The sequence below is a fragment of the Capsaspora owczarzaki genome, assembly GCF_000151315.2.
Source record: "Capsaspora owczarzaki ATCC 30864 unplaced genomic scaffold supercont2.8, whole genome shotgun sequence".
NCBI classification, from domain to species: domain Eukaryota; class Filasterea; order Ministeriida; family Capsasporidae; genus Capsaspora; species Capsaspora owczarzaki.
The window spans coordinates 130,886-148,385 of NW_011887299.1; the positions used below are offsets into that span (position 1 = coordinate 130,886).

The following is a 17,500-nucleotide window of genomic DNA, read 5'->3' on the forward strand; positions in this document are numbered from 1 at the left end:
ATGATGACGGGCAGCACACGGCCTCTGTTCGCCGAGACGTGCTCTATGCCAACGACGTGCTGCTGGAGACGCTCGTGCTCTTTGTCGACGACCTCTTCCCTTTCACGCATTCCGACGTCACAAGGCAGGCAAGATGCTCATCCGCCGCAAGGATGGCGAATGGGGTGTCATTTACTCTGTCCTGTGCAAGTCCACCCTGTATGTCCATCCGGACGAGCACACGTCCGAGCCACTGCTGTCGATCAACCTCCAAAGCGAAGCGTCCTCGCTCCCTTCCTCGGCACCGGGCTCTGGGCACAACTCGCTCACCCACAAGCTCAACTTTAGCACGAGCCCTGGCGGCAGTCGCCCTTCTTCGCCCGACTCCACCATGACTGGCTCACCGCGGGATGGCGTGAGCGGTCCTCAAATGTCGATTCGGCTCGTCGACGACTCGCTGTTTGGTGTGGAGAATTGCTTTTGCATCGAGGCACAGTCGTCACGCTATTCAGATCGCCTGTTCGACGCAGACTCGATGCCAGAGAGCCGCCATCTGACAAAGTACTACTTTGTGGTGGAGTCGGTCAAGGAGCGCCACCACTGGATTGAGGAGCTGCGCGCGGCCATGCTCACCTCGCAGTCGCTCCGGCACGTCACCTCGCTTGAACTGGGTGTCAACGCGCTCCACGTCGACCGCAACTCGTCTGCGGCTGCGCAGTTGCTCCCCAGTGGCAAGGGCGCCAGCTCAAACATGTACTATTGCAACATTCACTTTGACAACGAGCTGCAAGCGCGCACCTTTTCCAAGCGCGACAATGAGGGCGTGGTCGAGTGGATGGCCCAGTTCCATTTCGACGACATTCGGCACTCGTTCTTTGACATGAGCATTGTCATTTGGCGCATGGGCACGAGCGCCAAGGAGAAGGATGTCGAGATTGGACGCATCACGATGCCCTTCCACACGCTCGCTCAAACAACGCTCAACAAGGAGAATGTCGGTGCCGGCGGCAACTGGTACCAGCTCGAATCTGGCATTGGCAAGGTGCGCATCGAGCTGCGCTACACGGTGGAGCGAATCTGTCCCCTGCCGACGTACAATTCGCTGTTTGTGTTCTTGCTCAACACGCTCAATGCCGACACGAACATGGTCAATCTCATCTATGACGCACTCAACGGGGACTCGACGGCGCAGGCCAAGAGCGAGTTTGCCGGCTCGCTCGTTCGCTTCTTCCTGGGCATTGGTCAAATCACAAAGTTCCTTCGCACCCTGACGCGCTGTGAGATTTTCGCCACCGACCAGCCCACCATCATCTTCCGTGGCAACACCATGGCCACGAAGGCGATGGACCAGTTTATGAAGATTTGCTGTGAAGATTATCTTCATGAAACCATGGACGAGGTATGTAGACCGCTTTTTTTTTCTTTCGGGAGTTTTCGGGCGTTTTCGTCCCTTGTGGCATCATCTCACTTGTTGATATTGCATTTGTTTGCAATCTTTGCTTTCATTCCGCTTTCACCCGGTCTCCATCCTTTTAGGTTGCGTACGACATGTTTTCGTGCACACAATCTTGCGAAATCGATCCCACGCAGATGGACAAGGGTGAAGACTTGATGAAAAACTGGCGACGACTGAAATCCTTCATTGATCGTGTGACCAAGTCGGTGTTTGAATCGTCTGCCACTGTTCCTCGCGATCTGGTGGTCATTTTCGAAGGCATCCGTGTTGCCATGGCTGACAAATTTGGCGATGCTGACCAAAACAAGGGTCTTACAGCCATCAGCGGGTAGGTTGGCGTTTTCGTTTCTTGGTTTAGTTTTTCGTTTTCGTTTCTTTGTTTTCGTTCGTTTTGGAACAGCCTGCATGATTCACTGGGCTCATTTCATTGTCTTGTTCCCCCCCCCCCTACAGCTTCATCTTCCTTCGCTTGTTCAGTGCAGCGCTCCAAGGCCCGCATTTGCACCCCTTCCTCTTGGTGCCAGACATTCCCGAGGAACGATCGCGCCGTCTGTTCACCCTGGTGAGCAAGACTGTCCAAACGCTGGCCAATCTTCGACTTTTCTCGCAAAAGGAGGAGCATCTGATGAACATGATGAACAACTCGTTCGAGGAGGATCACGTTCTGGACAAGATGCGCAAGTTTTTGACCGAAGTTTCGACCGTCTACTATGGCCCCAAGACAGCCAGCGATATTGACAAGACGATGGCCTTGTACGACGCCCCCATCGACATTGCCGCGATTGTCCCCATGCTCAAGCACTCGTCCGTGTTTGTGACCTTCCCTCCCAACCACGGCCCGACCATCTCTTCCACGGTCCACCCCGCTGCATCCGCTGGCGTCGGTGTCCGTGTTGATATTGAGCGTGAGCTCGCCTTCATCAACCACCATCTCCAAAAGAAGCGCCCATATCTGGCCAAGAAGGCCGAGTCGAACGCTGTCCTGAAGCCTTTAATCACAAAGCTCTTCGCCATCATTGACGATGTCCAGAAGAATGAGCAGACAGTCATCGACAATGCCCAGCGTCAAGGCTTCCAGGTTTCCACTGGCGAAGCCGCAGACGAGTGAATAGAGTGCGTGTATTAGTCAGCTTGTTGTGTTGGTCTGTTTGCAATGTTGATGTTTGTTTGCAATGTTGATGTTGCCTTGTTGTACTTGTTGTACTTGTTGTACTTGGTGTGCTTGTTGTACTTGTTGTACTTGTTGTTGTCGCTGCTGCTGCTGCTGATGCTATGTTGCTGCTTGTGTTCTCGTGCTAGTGTTTGAATGTCTCGTGTCGAATACATTGAAAGTTTCCAACTCTCTGAGCGAATGCAATCTCAGTCATTGTCTTTTCAACGCCAATGGACAGCAGAGAACTGGTCGCGGCTTGCCAGCTCGCTGAAGGCAGCGCGTTCGGCACCATCGCTCTCCGCCCGGAGCCCACCGCGCAATCGAACACCAGCGTCGCTTCTGCAGGAATGGCGATGGACGGGGACAATAGCTTTGCAACGCTGCTCCAGAGCGAGCCAAGTCTGTTTGGATCGCAGCCGGCAGCAGCAGTCGCACCTCCCCAGCATCTCACAGCTGCTGCCGCAGCAGCCCCGCCCGCATCGCAGACACCACGGTCTGCCTCATCCCAAACGCGCCATCGCCGTCGCGAGGGTCTCGAGCGTGTCAAGCGGCAGCTCCGTCTTTGCACGAGCAGCGAGCAGGTTGGTGGCTTGCAACCCTTTCGGTTCTCACTTCTTTTCCATTGCGAGCGCTGCTTGCCGCTTCCCACACGCGCAAGATTGAGTCTGCCTCGTTGGCGTTTTACAATGCGACCAGACTCGCGCCCCGGCTCCCACTTGGAGCGAGCGTAGTGGAGGGAAAACGTGAATTTTAATTTTGGCGGGAAAATTGTGTTGTTTCAAAACCCTTGTTTCGTTTCGTTTCACCATCTATCTCTCGATCGCTTGTTCGCTCTTGCTGGTTCTCACAACGTCTCTCCCTCTCTCTCTCTTTTTGATCTCTCCTTCTGCGTTCAGATGATTGAAATGCTGGACGGCGCGGTTGGATCGCTTGCTTCGGTGCTCAAAGCCGTCGCTTCAGGTCAGTGTCGCTGCTCCCATGCATTCATATCAAAATCGCTCACCCGTCTCAAACTGATTTTGCCAAGCAGCTTGCAACGAACTCGACATGGAGCACCTCAAGGTGGCCGCAGTGTGTCATGTCATCCGCAAGCTCGACGCCGACTTGGGAGAGGAAGCCAAGGGCGTCTTGGACGCTCTGCATCATGTGGTGAACGCTGTCACCAAACCATGGTCACCAACAGCATTGGCAGTCCTTGTACATATGGTGGTCGCGCTGAAAGGCGGGGACACGTCTCCGAAAAGCAATTACCCTGCCGTTCAATCCCTGCTTCCTCGTCGTCGGAGCTATGCCTCTCTCGATCTTCTGCCTACCTTGATTAGCGCTGTTCTCAAGGTTCCCTGGATTTCATGCGACAGCCCCGAAGTCACAGGTATTGTACTTTTTGACAGTCGTCGGTTTGTTTGGTTTACTCAAACTTTTTTTTTTTTGTTTATTTGTTTTATTTTGAACCAACTCAGGACTCACGATGAATGCAGCCAAAGGGATGGCGGGCGCCGAGTTTAAATCGTTGATTGTCAACCAAATTTGCTCGTGTCGTTGGGACGACATGGCTGTGACCCCGCTCGTGGCGACCTTCCGACGCCTCCCGCTGACAGAGGAGGAGCTGCATTTCTTTGTCGAGAAAGTGATTCGGTATGGTTGCAGCAGTCAATGGTTTATTGTTTCCAAACCTTGGGCTGCCCATTTCACTTGGTGAATTTCCCCGCTGTGTGGCTTGCAGGAGGTTGAAAGAAATCGCCCTCATTGAGCTTCCGGCGCTCGTGTACCAGCTGCTGGTCCTCAGCATGAAAGGGGAAAAGCTCTTCATTCTCAAGGGCATTGCCGAGCACATGGATTCGCTTCACCGCTCTCGTTTTGGCAGCAAGTCGCGGTAAGGACATTTTGGTAGCTTGAAACCCTGTCGCGCGTCAGCTGTGCCAATCCGACCAACTTTCCTCCCTTCCATGTACTTTGCTTTCACTCGTTCCTTCCTCAAGACCTGTCCACCAAGAGGAAGAGGATGCAGAAGGCATCCAATCTGTTTCGTCCACCCCAGAAAATGTCATTGCGACCGACGGCACGGTGCTGCTGCACCTTTCTTATGCCATTCGTCAAGACCAAGTGAGTGTCTCTTCTTTCTCGTGTTGCTTTGAGAAAAGGAGCGACTTTTTTCTATTGGCGTCCTTAACTCGTGCATCACATTCGTTGGGGCAGGAGCTGGGCAAGGCCTATCTCAAGCACCTCAAAAGCTGCGACTGGACAGCCCTCACACTCTTCAACACGACATTGCTATTCACGATGGCGAACATTGAGGCGTTCCAGGAACAAGTACGGCTCTCTTGCGGCAACGATTCGCACTGTTTGGTTTATCGTGAATGACGGCTGATGCTCCCGCTTTGTTTTTTTTTTTTTTGGATTTGGTTTTGACCAATGGCCAGGTTTACGAATTTCTGAAGCGACGGCTTCTTGATTGGTACATTGATCAAGAGACGCAGAAGAAGGCACCATGGCTCCAAGGCGAGTCGCAAGGCAAACGTGTCAGCAATTTTGAAAACGAAACCAAAAAAAGCCAACGGGTTTTTGCTTGTGTTGAACAGATCCCTCCTTGCAAGAGAACGATTTGGAAGATGTCGTCATGGCATCTCTTCGACATTGTCATTCCGCGTCCGACGCTGCTGTCGAGTCGATTGTGCGCTGGGGGTTTGCATTGTTGGATCATTACGGACCTAAGGCTGCCAGTGGTACGAGACCTTTGCGTTTGGCTGGTCTGTCCGATGACTGACTAGCAGCTGCAATTTCTTTGGTGGACAGATACCAAGGCCTCGACATCCAGCCACGCAATGTTCATCTCTCGGCTGGCAAGCAAGCTTCTGCTCGAGGCATTTAAAGTAGCGTGGTTTTTTTGTTCTCAAAACGTCAGATTAACGTCAGGTGTCGGCCATGCACGTTGCCCCTGACTTTTTTCGTTCCTTCTTGAGCAGATTCACAGTGCCGCGCGTCCCGATATTGTCGAGTTTCTACTGGCACGCGTGGTTGTCAAGTCGCGCTCCAGCGTGACCTTCAACGTGGATTTGCTCCAAACCATCATGTCCACTGCTCCTCAAAGCGTACTTGAGCATGTGTCCAAGGCAAGCCGATTCCCCTCCCTCCTTTAATTTGTTTTGAAATTGTTCACACATTCCACTTTGTGCTTGCGATTGACGCATTTTTTTCATCTATGCGAGCAGATTCATGATGCGCTGGATTACTTGTCGTACATGTGTCCTGCCGCCGCCGAAGGACTGCTGCTTGCCATTCAGCCGCTGATGGCGTTGAATCGTGCACTCCAAGATTCGGTCATGCTTATTTTGCGCAAGTCGTTGTTCTCTCGAGATTCAGACTCGCGAGAAATTGCCGTGACTGGCTTTTTGCAAATTCTTCGCGCAGCCGGCGAGCGGGCCGTTGTCATGCAATCCCGTCAAGCGCACGCAATGGTGGCCTCGTCCCAAGCCTTTGCCACCGGTTCCGCTTCGTTTGGAGCCGCGCATGATCATGTCTCCATCTGCTTTGAAATTATTGGCACCGTTCGACGATGCTTGACGCAGCAATCCTCGGTGCGCCTTCGGTTGTACAACGGGCTGGCGACTGTCGTGGCCAGCAACGTGGTTGGCAAGTCTGAGATTCTTGACTTGCTGCATCATCAGGTTTGTTGCGCGCGCCAGTTGTGCTTTGTTTCGTCGTACCAGCGCGCTCTTCTAAGTGTGTCGTGTTTTTGTGCTTTTGGGCTCACCATTGCAGCTGGCCGGCTACCTGCCAAACGACAACACCAGTCGAGCGCCGCTTCGCTTGAATCGATGCATTGAGACGTCCGGGGCCGGCGATGTTGCAATGAGCGAGCCAATTGGCGCGCTTCTTCTCGCCACACTACAGAGCCACCAGGCATGCAAAGCTGAGCTTTCCCATCGCAAGGCCGCAGGTACGGCAGTGTCGTCTTGTTGCGCTTCACTTCACGTCGTTCTGTGCTTCACAATTTCTGACGTGGGCGCTTCCAATCGTGTTTGTTTCTCCGCAGCAGCAGCCCTTGACGACGAGTCACAGAATGCGACGCTACACGTGATCAATAGTAGCATTGATACGATGCTCCACCAAATCCTCAATAGCACCCTGGAAGATTGGGGATTGGATTCTGCCGCCGAGTTTTCGCGCAATTCCATCGCTGGTGCTCGTAACTTGCTGACAGCGGAGCTACTTCAGCAAATCTATGAGGTTGGTTGACATCTCTCGTGTTTCTTTTTGTGTTTTTCTCTCTTTTGCGATGATGAAATGAAACTCAACAGTCTCGTTGCTGTGGCTACAGAGCCTCATCGAGCACTTTGTGCGACTTCCTCAACTTACCAGTGATACGTGCGTCAAACTTGACCGGCTGTCAAAGTTGCATGCGTCTGTTGGAGCACTGATGGCCAACGGCGCGAAAGGTGACAAGAAAATGCGCTCGTTGTTCCATTTCGCTCGTCGTTGTTGTTGGCCGTCTGGTGGCTCAGATTTTCGTGTGCCAAATCCAACACCAACAGGCAAGTCCGGCGCCGCTAGGAGCAAGGGGCCTGCTCAACCAGCAGCCTCGGCTCTCTCCACCGAGGCAATCTCGCGGTTGGCACACATTCTGTTTGACACGACAGTCCCTGCCCCGCAGGCGGATGTAACGCGGCTGCGTAGCACCAACGACTATCTGCGCCGGTTTTCCATGTCTCTCTGCGTGCAGTATCTTCAGCAGGTAGTGTGACGCATTGGTGGTCCTTTCGGAGACAATCATTGTTTGTGACTTTATTTTTTCGCACAGGCCCAAGCAAATCCGATGGCCTTTGCTGGAGCAGCCAAGTACGACACGCTGATTGACATGACGCGCATCATGATTGCCTTGATGGTTCATCATGCGGCAGCAGAAGGCGGGGAATCCGATCGAGTGAGTTTGACCAAAACACACACATGCATTTCCGTGCATTACTACCACTCTCCTCAGTCCTCAATTCTCCATTTTTGCGTTCCATTTGATTGCCAACTTTTCGTACCGTAGACCATGATGAATGGCGCTGCGCTGTGCGTGGACTTGGCGCTCGACCTTGTTCTGCGAGAATTTCCCGACCAGTTCTCCGAGTTTTTGAGCGTACTGAATGTACCCCGCTTTGGTGGCAACGTTACTGCAGGCAAGGACGACACAGATGGTCGCATTCATGGCTGCATTCGGCATTACCTGGTACGTGGAACATTGAGCCCGTTTTCTTGTTTTGTTTTGTTTTATTTGGGGTTTTGTCTTTTGGTTGATCTGGCACGACTGACTGACGAAAATCATGCATGGATGCTTGGTAGCGCGTGATTGCATCCTTCTTGACGTCCGACAACCCTGCCAACAAGCAAATCGCAGAGCTCGTGCAGATTGTCACCAAGCTGGCCGGAAAGTTGCTCCCAAACAGCGCCCGCGGACAGCACTGTTTAGAATGGGTTCTCAACACTTTTTCCTCTCACCATCTTGAAGACTCCAATGTGACGAAGGCAGTAACGACCCAATTGTTAACGTTGGCTCGCCAGCAGACTCAGTATCTGCCTCAGGTGCGTGGTTGTTGTTCCTGTGCCCAATGTCGTGCGAATTTTGTGTCAGTCTCACCTCCCCTTGGTCGTCGCAACCCCCCCCCCCAGCTTCCGCAAGTTTGTGAGGCGATCGCAGCGGTGCTGGGAATGCGAAACAACGATGTAACTCCTTCGGTTTCGCCCAGTGGTGCCGAAAGCGAGTTTGCGGCCGTTCACGCGGGCACTGCCCAGCACGTTCTGAATGCCACTTTGGCCTTTTTGAACGACCTTTTTGACGATTTTGAATGGCTGGTTGACAAGTTGACTGTTCAGCTCGTCAACGGTACGACAGAAACAAAAAAACAAAATGGAGGTTGAGCGATTTCGAGCAGTTCTTTGCTGATTCGTTTTTTTGCTCACATGACATTGTTTGCTCTGAACAGACGGACTTGCGGCTTCTAACCACCGGTCTAACAATCCAGAAGGAGAGCAGGCAGTGGCTTACAAGCCGCGACTTGAGCAGCTTCATGCCGTTGTCTCCACCGCCGTGAAAGCTGTCTCGACGCTTTCTCAGATGTCTCTGACAAACGTGGCAGCGGAGGCGGTCTTTAAATCGGTCAACCGGTTGTTTGTGTTCCTGACCAATCTTGTGAAGCATGTACGACGTCAGGATTTTTTGACTTTGTATTTCCCCTTTCTTCCTTCTCTTCCTGATGAGGTGTGCTCTGAGCTCATTCAGTATTTGTTGCCTTGTTTGACTTTGCACAGCACCTGCGCGTCAAGACCGTCCTGCACATCAATCCTGCCGGATCCTTCGCGGACCTGGCGATTCTGACGGGCTCATTTTCAGAAAACGTGTACGGGCTGATTACCTTTGTCGAGCAAGAAGGAGCCGAGCAAGATGTCGGCAGCAAGAAGGGGTCGTCCAACAAGGTAAGCTGGTTACGTTTGGTTGCCGTGGGTTGCTTTTTTCGGAACGCCGTCTGCAGACTGACGATTCGGGCACGCACCAGGCACGCATCGGCCGCGAAAGCCGTGTGATTCCGAATACCATCTACAGTATCGAGCAATTCGAGCGTTTCCTCATTCAGCTCTCCAAGAAAGCGTCGGTACGACAGCAGCAGTCACTACTTTGCACAGAGTTTGAGGGACGAGGAACATGCGACTCGCAATGCTGCGACTCTCTGACCAAATTTGCTGCTGTTCGGATTGACAGATCAATTATATGCGCACTCACAAGCGCAGCACGACACGCGACTTTCGCATTTTGCACAAGGAACTTGAGACGGCCGTGCGAGAGCAGGAGGAGGCTGTAGAGGACAGCAAACAGGTACTGTTGACAAAACGCATGCAAAACATCAAAACAAGCAGACAAAAACGAGGATTGCTCAATGCCCATCTCCCCACATTTGTGGTTTTATTGCCAAACAAAGCAGACTCGTAAATCAAGCAAGCGGCCGAACGAGGAAGCAGGAGACGACTCGTTGGAAAACCAAACACTGAACAATTTGGGACTGGGCTCAATGGTGCGTTGAACCGCAATCGACATGTTGCTCAAACTGGTTTGTGTGATCGTTCTAACCGCTGTTTCTGTTGCGTGCGCCCCAAATCCAGCTGCCCCAGGCACCCATATCTTCCGGCAACAGAGTAGCCAAGCAAATGCGAATGATGGAGTGAAATTGTGGGAAGAACAAACCCCGGCTCTGTGCATGCGAAAAAAAAAAAAATACAGTTCAAATACCCAGTTTCACCACGAATGAATTCAAATCTATAAATTAATGTCGATAACGGGCAGCATTCCAGACAGACACAAAGATACACAACAGACAATCCATCAAAAGCAACAGCAAAACATTCCACGCGGAGAATCGTTTTGCCGTTCGAGGCACAAGGAAATCCTCAGAACTTGGCTCAACTCTCGTTAGCATCTTCAGCGTCGGTCGCAGAGTCGGAGGCCGTAGCGTTGACGTCGTTGCCAGGATCACTGTCAGTTCTGTCGTCTTCTTCCGTATTTGCAGCGCCGGCGGTAGCCAGCGGCTTGCTGGGACGCGCTGCGAGCAGTTGCGCATGCTGCTCAATGGCCACGCGACGGTCTTCATTCCATTGGGCTAAAAACTCGGTCACATCCTGCTGCGTCACCACGCTCGTGTCGTGGGCGCGGCTAAAGCGGTGCGCCGTGCCTCCCGACTCGCGGGACTGACGGAGTTCCTCGATGCCAGTGCCGGAAAGCTGGGCGGCAGCTGTGATGCAGACAGCATACAGATGTGCGGGCGCGACCTTGGAATTTGGAACTTCCGACATGTGCAACTGCAGATGTTTGACCAGCGTCTCAACCTTCGCCATCGCCTTCTTGCAAGTTTCCACTTTGCAGACAAATTCGTTGACGTCTGCATGGGTGCCCATGTGCTTGGCAAGATGGTCGGACCGCGTGAAAGGTCGGGTGCAAATGCTGCACTTGAACGGTCGCTCGTTTGTGTGCGATCGGAGGTGGCGAATCAGCTCTTCTCGTCGCAGGAAGCGGCGGCCGCAGCCATCGTGGGCGCAAGCAAACGGACGCTCACCGCTGTGACTGCGCATGTGGGCACGCAGGTGGGCCATTGTGCTGGCCATGATTTCGCAGTGAGGGCAAGGGAAGCGCTTGACGCCTGCAGAGTCTTCGCAGGGTACGACGACAACGGGCTGGCCTGTGATGACATTGAGGACTGTGGCAGCAGCATTGGCCCTGGATTTGCGCGGAGCTGGCTGACTCGCGGGCAAATCCTGGCCCGCTGGAGAGTCGGATGCGATGGCGTTGCCGCCTTGCTCCTCGTCGGCCGAAGCGTCTGCCTCGTCAGCGAGTTGGGATGCCACGATGGCGGCCTGTTCTGCAGCGGCAGCAAGCGCTGCATCGCGCGCAGCCTTGGCAAGTTTGGTGGGTCGTCCGCGACGCCGGGGGCCGAGGGGATTGGCAGTGGTGCCGGGGTTGTCGTCAGTGGCGCCTTCAACGGCAGCACCAGCGCCAGCAGCACCATCGCCAGGCGTGATGGACGATTGACCAAGGTCTGCACCAGCACCAGCGACAGGCGTGATCGACGAGTGTCCGTGTTGGTCTGCAACGGAAGCGCCCGACTGCGCGTTGGTTGACGGTGCGTCAGGCTGCTTGGCAGCCGTTTTCTTTTTGCGAGATCGTCCTTTCGCCGGCTTGACATCCGCCGGTGAGTCAGCCAGCCCGCTCGTACCGCCGATGGACGGCCCACGGCCGTGGATGTTGGATGATTCCGAGCCATTGCTGGGTGGGTCCAGAGGTGCCAGCGGAGTCATTGGCATCGGGGTTGCTGCGCTTGGGTAAATCATAGAGCTGGGGACCCACGCTCCCGATTGAAGGTGGCTTCCGCCAGGTGAATTGCTGGCAAGATTCCACGAGGCCATGGGGCTGCCAGGGTAAGGCATTGGCGTCCCGTAGGCCGATAGTCCGGAATACTGACCGTACGGGAGCATTGGCACGCCGTACATTGGCGGCGGGCGAGATGCATAGCCCACGGTCATGTGGTCGCTGTGGTAACTCGGGGGTGCCGGGGTGGCTGCGTACTGTGGCGAGGAAGAGTCTCCTGGGGGAAATAGCATCATGTACTGAGGGGGCGCTACTCGAGGGATGGTAGAATAATGCACTGCTGGTGACGAGGCCGAAGCCACAGCAGAGTACGGCGGAGGCGCAGGACGGGGTGGTGGCAGCGGGCGGTTGTAGCCCGGGGATGCGTATCCAGGCGGCGATTGCATCTGCAGCTGCTGTTGCTGCTGGTACTGTTGCTGTTGGAGCTGCGCGTAGGATGGGAGGGCGCGAGACATCATGGAGTTTGCGTATAGTTGTCCCGGATGCGGAATTGGGTGAAACGAAGGAGGCGCCCATCGGGTCTCTTGATGAAGCCGAGAAGTTGATGGTGGATCAAGCCGCGACCCTACATTGACAGAACGGCCCGTTGCATCATCAAGCGACGAATACCGCGGAGGTGGTGCAGGCTGCAAGGAATCTGGGTCGTCGGCGAACGCCTCAGAGCCCAGCCGCTTGTGTCCATTTTGTTGTCCATCACTTGCAGCCGGTCCCGATGATGATGGATCGTCATGGGATGCGTACTGCGTCGTGTCCGCTCCTACCTGCTGCTGCTGCTGCTGCTCTGCTTGTCTTCGCTCCGTCGTTGTGGTTACAGTCTCGTACGACGGCAATGACGGATGCCTGACAACCCCATCCACTGACAATCCTTTTCTTGCTTCGGCGGAATCGACAGTCGCGACCGCAGATCCTTGGACGAGCGAAGGGGACGGGGAGGGCGCGGTCGCGCTGTCGGCTGGAGAAAATGGCAAACTTGGCGGCGCCGGAAGGACGCTCTGGTCGGGCGTGGCTGTTGACCGCGGTGGACTGAAAGGACCATTGCCGGGAGAAAAGACTGCATGCATCATGCTGGGTGCTTGCGATTGTACCAACAAAATACGAGTCTGCATGGCACACGTGGAGGAGCAGATTGTGCAGATTGTGGTGAGGTTGATTTGTTATTTTGCATCGAGAGGAAAACATACAACTCAAAACAATCTTACCAAACTCTTAGCCAGTCGAGCAAGTTGACCCTGGACTGAAAATGCTAGTTTTGCTACAAAGTGGTGTTGGTAAAACGGGCGTCGGCAAAAACAGTGAGCACCCTTGCAGCTTTTTGCACCCTCAGACTCAAAAGATACAATCCTTCATGCACCCAACACCATCTTACAGTGAGAGACAGGGTCCCACATTTGACCACGATGGACCTCAATGACAGATTGAAGCAAAGCGGTCGAAGCGTCGACATTGACCAGATGGAGAATAATGCTGACAGTTTCAACAACCACTCCAGGGGATGATGCAGGTTCTGCTAGCTGCTGCGGGGCGTCGCGTAGACCAGCAATCTCAAAGGTCCCGAGTTCGGGGTTGATCAGATGAAACGACACAACTTCATTCCATGGGATGGCGGTGAGTGGCGGCATGGCTGTGTCGGGGTCGAATGCAGCGTTTCGAGTACGAGCGGAAGCGAGCGCCTGCGGTGTGCATATCTCAATGCCTCTCGGGGTTGCCATGAGATGCATGTGGTGGCCAGTGATGAGCTCGACCTCGAGCCAGCCCGTGCTGCCGTGGTGGTTGGCATCTGCAACCATGTTTGCCTCAAAGAAGGCCGACGGTGTCAACTGCTGCTGCTGCTGCTGCTGCTGCTGATGCTGATGCTGATGCTGCGACTGGCTTGGCGATGCTTGAGATTGTGAGGAAGATGAAGGGCCTGCCACCAAAAGGCTGGACTGCTGTTGGCGAGAATGATGAGGGTGACTTGGAGCTGGGTGCGTGCGAGGCGATGGCGCGTCTTTCATGTCAAACAAGCGACACAGTAGATTCTGGTCGATGCAAGATCGCAGCAGGAGCTTTGCAGTCCGTCGATCGCGGCAGGCGAGGGAGAGGCGACTGCCCTGCGACGCTGACAATCCCGAGCACTCGATCACCAGCAGATCCTTGCGCTGCTCGATTTGCTGAATCTCCCGCCAGTGGAACTGCGAGATTGGCGTGGAAGCGTTTCCTGCCGGAAACAGGCTCAAGCCTTGCAGGCGAATGCCCAACGTGAGCGGACGAGTTGCTGGATCCCGCGCTGATCCCGCCGCGCCAACGTCCTGTGTTCCGTCGTCAACGAGAGTTCACCCCCGTCACATTCCAGATCCCAAATACAAGTAGCACATAGAGCAAAGTTGGGTGAGCTGACAGCAACGTTTTCCACGAGCAGCTAGTGAGAGAGAGCAAAGCCGAGTGAGGATTGCATTGGCGACTGTGCTCTGTAAGCCACTCGTTCTCCACCCCACCTACACACACACTCTCTCTCTCTCTCTTTCTTTCTCTCTCTATCTCGATCTTACAACTCTGGCACTTGCAATCGCCAACACGGAGTGACGGGGCTTTTGCTTCCTGCTCTTCACTCTCTCCCTCCCCTCCTTTGACAACGACTTGCCTTGACCGCGTGAAACTCGTGGCCGTAGTTGGGGAACGACGATACTGTCTGGAGCACCGAGTCTTCTGCCGCGCGGGGAGTAGTGCCGACCAGTTGAGCGTGTCGGCTGCTGAGCTGCTCCAATCTGGCAAACAGACAAGATGCCAAACCAATCAAGGACCCAAATAACGGAAAGGTGAGTGCAACAAGCCAGCCCAAGCCATGATCGAGACAACTCCAACGCAAATGTGCATTTGGGGATAATGGGGCAGGGGGTGGGGTGAGGCAGGAGCGGGGGACGACCAACAAACACATGTGACATTGACAACTCCATACGAAAACTCAGAAAAAAAAAAGAAAAAAAAAAAGACTGCCAAAGTCATTCCGTCAACATACGCAAACTCAAACCAAGCGCATCCAAGAGATGTCGGTGACTGAGTTGAGTTGGTTGAATGGGAGGGAGAGAGAGAAAGGCAACCGCAGTTTCGATCCGACGTTCGACACGCAACCTCTCGAAAAGCCACCGAAACCAACACACTGCGAAACAATAAACAAGCATCACAATCAAACCCAGTCAAACAAGGCAACACTCACCTGGCTTCGAACGGAACAGGATGGCCTGACGCGTCAAGGTACAATTTTGGCGAGAGTCGGGGATCGCGCAGATAGGCGACTGGAAAGCCTCGGTAGTAGTCACTGCGCTCGGCTTGGATCAACAAGGAGGAGATCGTGTAGCACTGCTCCTCACTCCAACAGATCAGGTCGCCGGAGGACAGGGCCGTTCGTAGTTGCAGAAAAATGAGATGCCGTGACTGCACTTCGACCGAAAGCGGTTGCAACGGGTAGCACTTGACCTCTAGATGGAACAGCCATACAAGATCGTTCATAGATGACGTGCCAGGAAGCACAGCGCTATCGACAGAGGTCGGGGAAGACGCGTTGCTTGCTGTCGCGGCGCTCGCGTCTGGTGTCCGAACAGCACGCCGAGACCGCGGTTGCTTGGAATCCGTCCAACTATGCTCCTGAGCCAGCTTGGTGAGCTCGACCCACACGAATTCTCCGTCGAAGCGCCGGTACTTTAAGCCAAAAAAGATTGGATCGACCAGACCGACCCGCTGGGCGACCATTTCGAATAGTGCTGCTGCTTGAATTGTTGGCTGTTGCAGGTTGTCGCCAATGAGCGATGGAGTTTTTTTTTTTTTTTTTGGGGGGGGGGGGAAGGGTTAGCGAAGAAGGAAGTTGTGATGATAAAATCGTGACGAGAGTGAGATGCCAGCCAACAACAACAACAACAACAACAACAACAACAACAACAACACATTCAAAATCTCCGTACCTCAACAGATAGCTCTTCTATATGGCCGTCCATGATGTGGACTTCGCACTTTTGCAGCATCGGTTGTGCCGAATCACCACCGCCGACGCTGGGAGAGGTCACGTTGTTAAGATAAGACTTGTCAGACGAACGAAGCAATTGGGCGGAAACGGCGCTGGTCAGGCTGCTCGATGACTGTCCGACTTGTTGACTTGCTCCGAGGGAGGGACCAAGATACGCCGCCGCAGGTGACATGAGACTGGCGGGCAGGGAGCCGACGGAGGACATGGGAAGTGACATGGAAGGCGTGTTCATTTCTGAGAGCGTTGGTGGATCTGGCGAAAACTGGTCCAGATTCATGAATGCATCAGCAACGCTAGTAGCGGATGCCAAACTCATCTGTGTGGCCGGCGACTGAGCTTGTGGAGATGCTGCACTTGCGGTGGCAGACGACGAATGTCGCAGTGCGGGGCTTTGCTGTGCAGCTGCGGCGCCTCCTGCCGTGCTTGGGGCCGAGACAATGCTCAAAGAGGATGCCCCTGGCGAGTTATATCGTTCTTGTGTCGTGTTTGCACGGAGATCGTGTTTGGCACCAATTTTGTTTCGGTCCCGATGCAGCGAGACTGCTTGTCGAGCATTGTCCCGGCTGCTGGCCAGACCGAAATCTACTCGACTGCTAATACTGATACTACTGCCATTGCTACTACCACTACTACTAATACTGTTGCTGCTTGTACTACTTGGATGCATCAGCGAATCGTTCCGCCCTGGTGATGGAGCCGAGGTCGCTGATGCAGCAGTCTGAGGCGAGGGCGACGCCCACATTGTCGTCCGAGTAAATGCAATGCAAAGCGCCAATGCAGTACAGGAGACACGGAAGGGACAGCTCCTTGCTTGAACGATTACAGACCCGGCTGGTTGATTGAGATTGATTGAGAATCGAGACCTGTCGCCGTCGCAAGAGTCAAATGTCAGCGCATCTCAATCACTGAACACGAGAAATCCCTGAAACGAGTCTTGCTTGGTCGTGGTATGTGCTGTTCCGACCGACCCGTGAGCGTGATCTTTAGCAAAGAGCTGGCAGAGATGGCTAAACCATCCAACTCGACATCAATTGAACCATGCTGTTCAGATGTTGGCAGTTTCAACATGATTACTCCAAAGTCAAAGTGTGCACTGCTCTGAGTTTCTTGTTGGCCGCGTTGGTTTGTTAGTCGGAGGGGGAGGAGGGACAGCTCTCGAGGGAGCACCAAGCCAGGCTCGAGCTCCAACCCCCTTCTCTCAGCGGACGCTCAACCGTGCTCTGTTTTGGCACTCCCGACAACTCCCCGCTTTTGCACACTTGCACAGCGACTCAGCGTGCTCCCACCCACCCTCTCCCATAAGGCCCCAGAAGGGAGGGTTTCGTTCGCGCCTCTTTTGTCGCTTTTCGATCAAAACGCTCGCTCTCGCCTCCACTCAATCTCACTCCATCACCAAGTGCAAATAGAAGCTGACATCCAAATGCAAGTCACTCGAAACTGTGCCTGCCCGCATTCGAGCTGTGCGAGGTGTCGTGGCAATCCTTTTCGCCATTTCGTTGCCATTGGAGCGAAACAACACAGGCTGTCTGCCCCACTCTCATCTCACCCCGCCAGTCCCCGAGTCAGCCCAGCAACAACAGATTGTCGTGAGTGGTTCAAGCACGGCTCATGAGTGGCGGACGCAGAGTGAAATTGGTGCCGCAGCGCTCGTTCTGCTCCCCGCTGAATCTTTCCCTTCAATCCACTCGCTTTCCATGCTAACGCGGCTCCGACGATGCTATCTATCACCACTCGGCATAATTTGAACAAGTACAAACACCCACAGCCTGGGAATGGCGCGCGCTGAATCCCTGCCGCTTACTATCGAGGAGACTATGGAGTGGTTGAGACTGACTGTCGAGAAACCAAGTTTGGACAACAGGACGGTCTACACCATTCATTACAGCTTTTCCATCATCAACCAAACAGAAAAAAATAAAAAGCACAGGAGGGCGGATCGACATTTCACTCGTTCGAAACGCGGCAGTTGTGAATGTTGTAGATCAGAATGTCTCGAGCGCCAATCTTCTCCAGCTGGTCCAT

The 17,500-nt window shown here is 54.0% G+C and overlaps 4 protein-coding genes across 5 annotated transcripts in view; 2 read left to right on the plus strand and 2 right to left on the minus strand.

The window, feature by feature from the left end:
* Nucleotides 1-133: 133 nt before the first annotated feature.
* CAOG_08849 (hypothetical protein) lies at nt 134-2,543 on the plus strand (the record flags this gene model as incomplete). The annotated part of the gene is made up of 3 exons (XM_011272201.1): nt 134-1,378; nt 1,516-1,763; nt 1,889-2,543. 3 exons carry the CDS (start codon nt 134-136, stop codon nt 2,541-2,543), a joined length of 2,148 nt encoding a protein of 715 aa, XP_011270503.1.
* Nucleotides 2,544-2,805: 262 nt separating this feature from the next.
* CAOG_04987 lies at nt 2,806-9,861 on the plus strand. 2 transcript variants are annotated; one of them, XM_004346622.2, is made up of 26 exons: nt 2,806-3,169; nt 3,485-3,548; nt 3,619-3,960; nt 4,049-4,223; nt 4,312-4,461; nt 4,568-4,691; nt 4,785-4,898; nt 5,009-5,087; nt 5,168-5,311; nt 5,382-5,458; nt 5,552-5,698; nt 5,798-6,253; nt 6,348-6,525; nt 6,625-6,815; nt 6,907-7,024; nt 7,121-7,320; nt 7,387-7,509; nt 7,621-7,800; nt 7,914-8,153; nt 8,241-8,454; nt 8,555-8,769; nt 8,880-9,044; nt 9,125-9,220; nt 9,328-9,441; nt 9,548-9,637; nt 9,726-9,861. In XM_004346622.2, exons 1-26 carry the CDS (start codon nt 2,819-2,821, stop codon nt 9,786-9,788), a joined length of 4,410 nt encoding a protein of 1,469 aa, XP_004346672.2. In that variant the 5' UTR covers nt 2,806-2,818; the 3' UTR covers nt 9,789-9,861. The 2 variants fall into 2 exon arrangements, with proteins under 2 accessions (XP_004346672.2, XP_011270486.1); XM_011272184.1 differs by having other exon boundaries at nt 5,168-5,308.
* CAOG_08850 (hypothetical protein) lies at nt 9,862-15,710 on the minus strand (the record flags this gene model as incomplete). The annotated part of the gene is made up of 6 exons (XM_011272202.1): nt 9,862-12,581; nt 12,681-12,733; nt 12,848-13,769; nt 14,108-14,225; nt 14,675-15,237; nt 15,417-15,710. The coding sequence occupies 6 exons, from the start codon at nt 15,708-15,710 to the stop codon at nt 10,023-10,025; spliced, it is 4,509 nt and encodes a 1,502-aa protein (XP_011270504.1). The 3' UTR covers nt 9,862-10,022.
* A 1,603-nt stretch (nt 15,711-17,313) lies between these two features.
* The window catches only part of CAOG_04990 (ATP phosphoribosyltransferase), a 1,431-nt gene continuing 1,244 nt past the window's right edge, over nt 17,314-17,500 (minus strand). The window contains exon 4 of the mRNA XM_004346625.2: nt 17,314-17,500. This exon is cut by the window's right edge and continues 32 nt beyond it. Within this exon, the coding sequence (XP_004346675.2) occupies nt 17,423-17,500 (78 nt within the window). The 3' untranslated portion in view covers nt 17,314-17,422.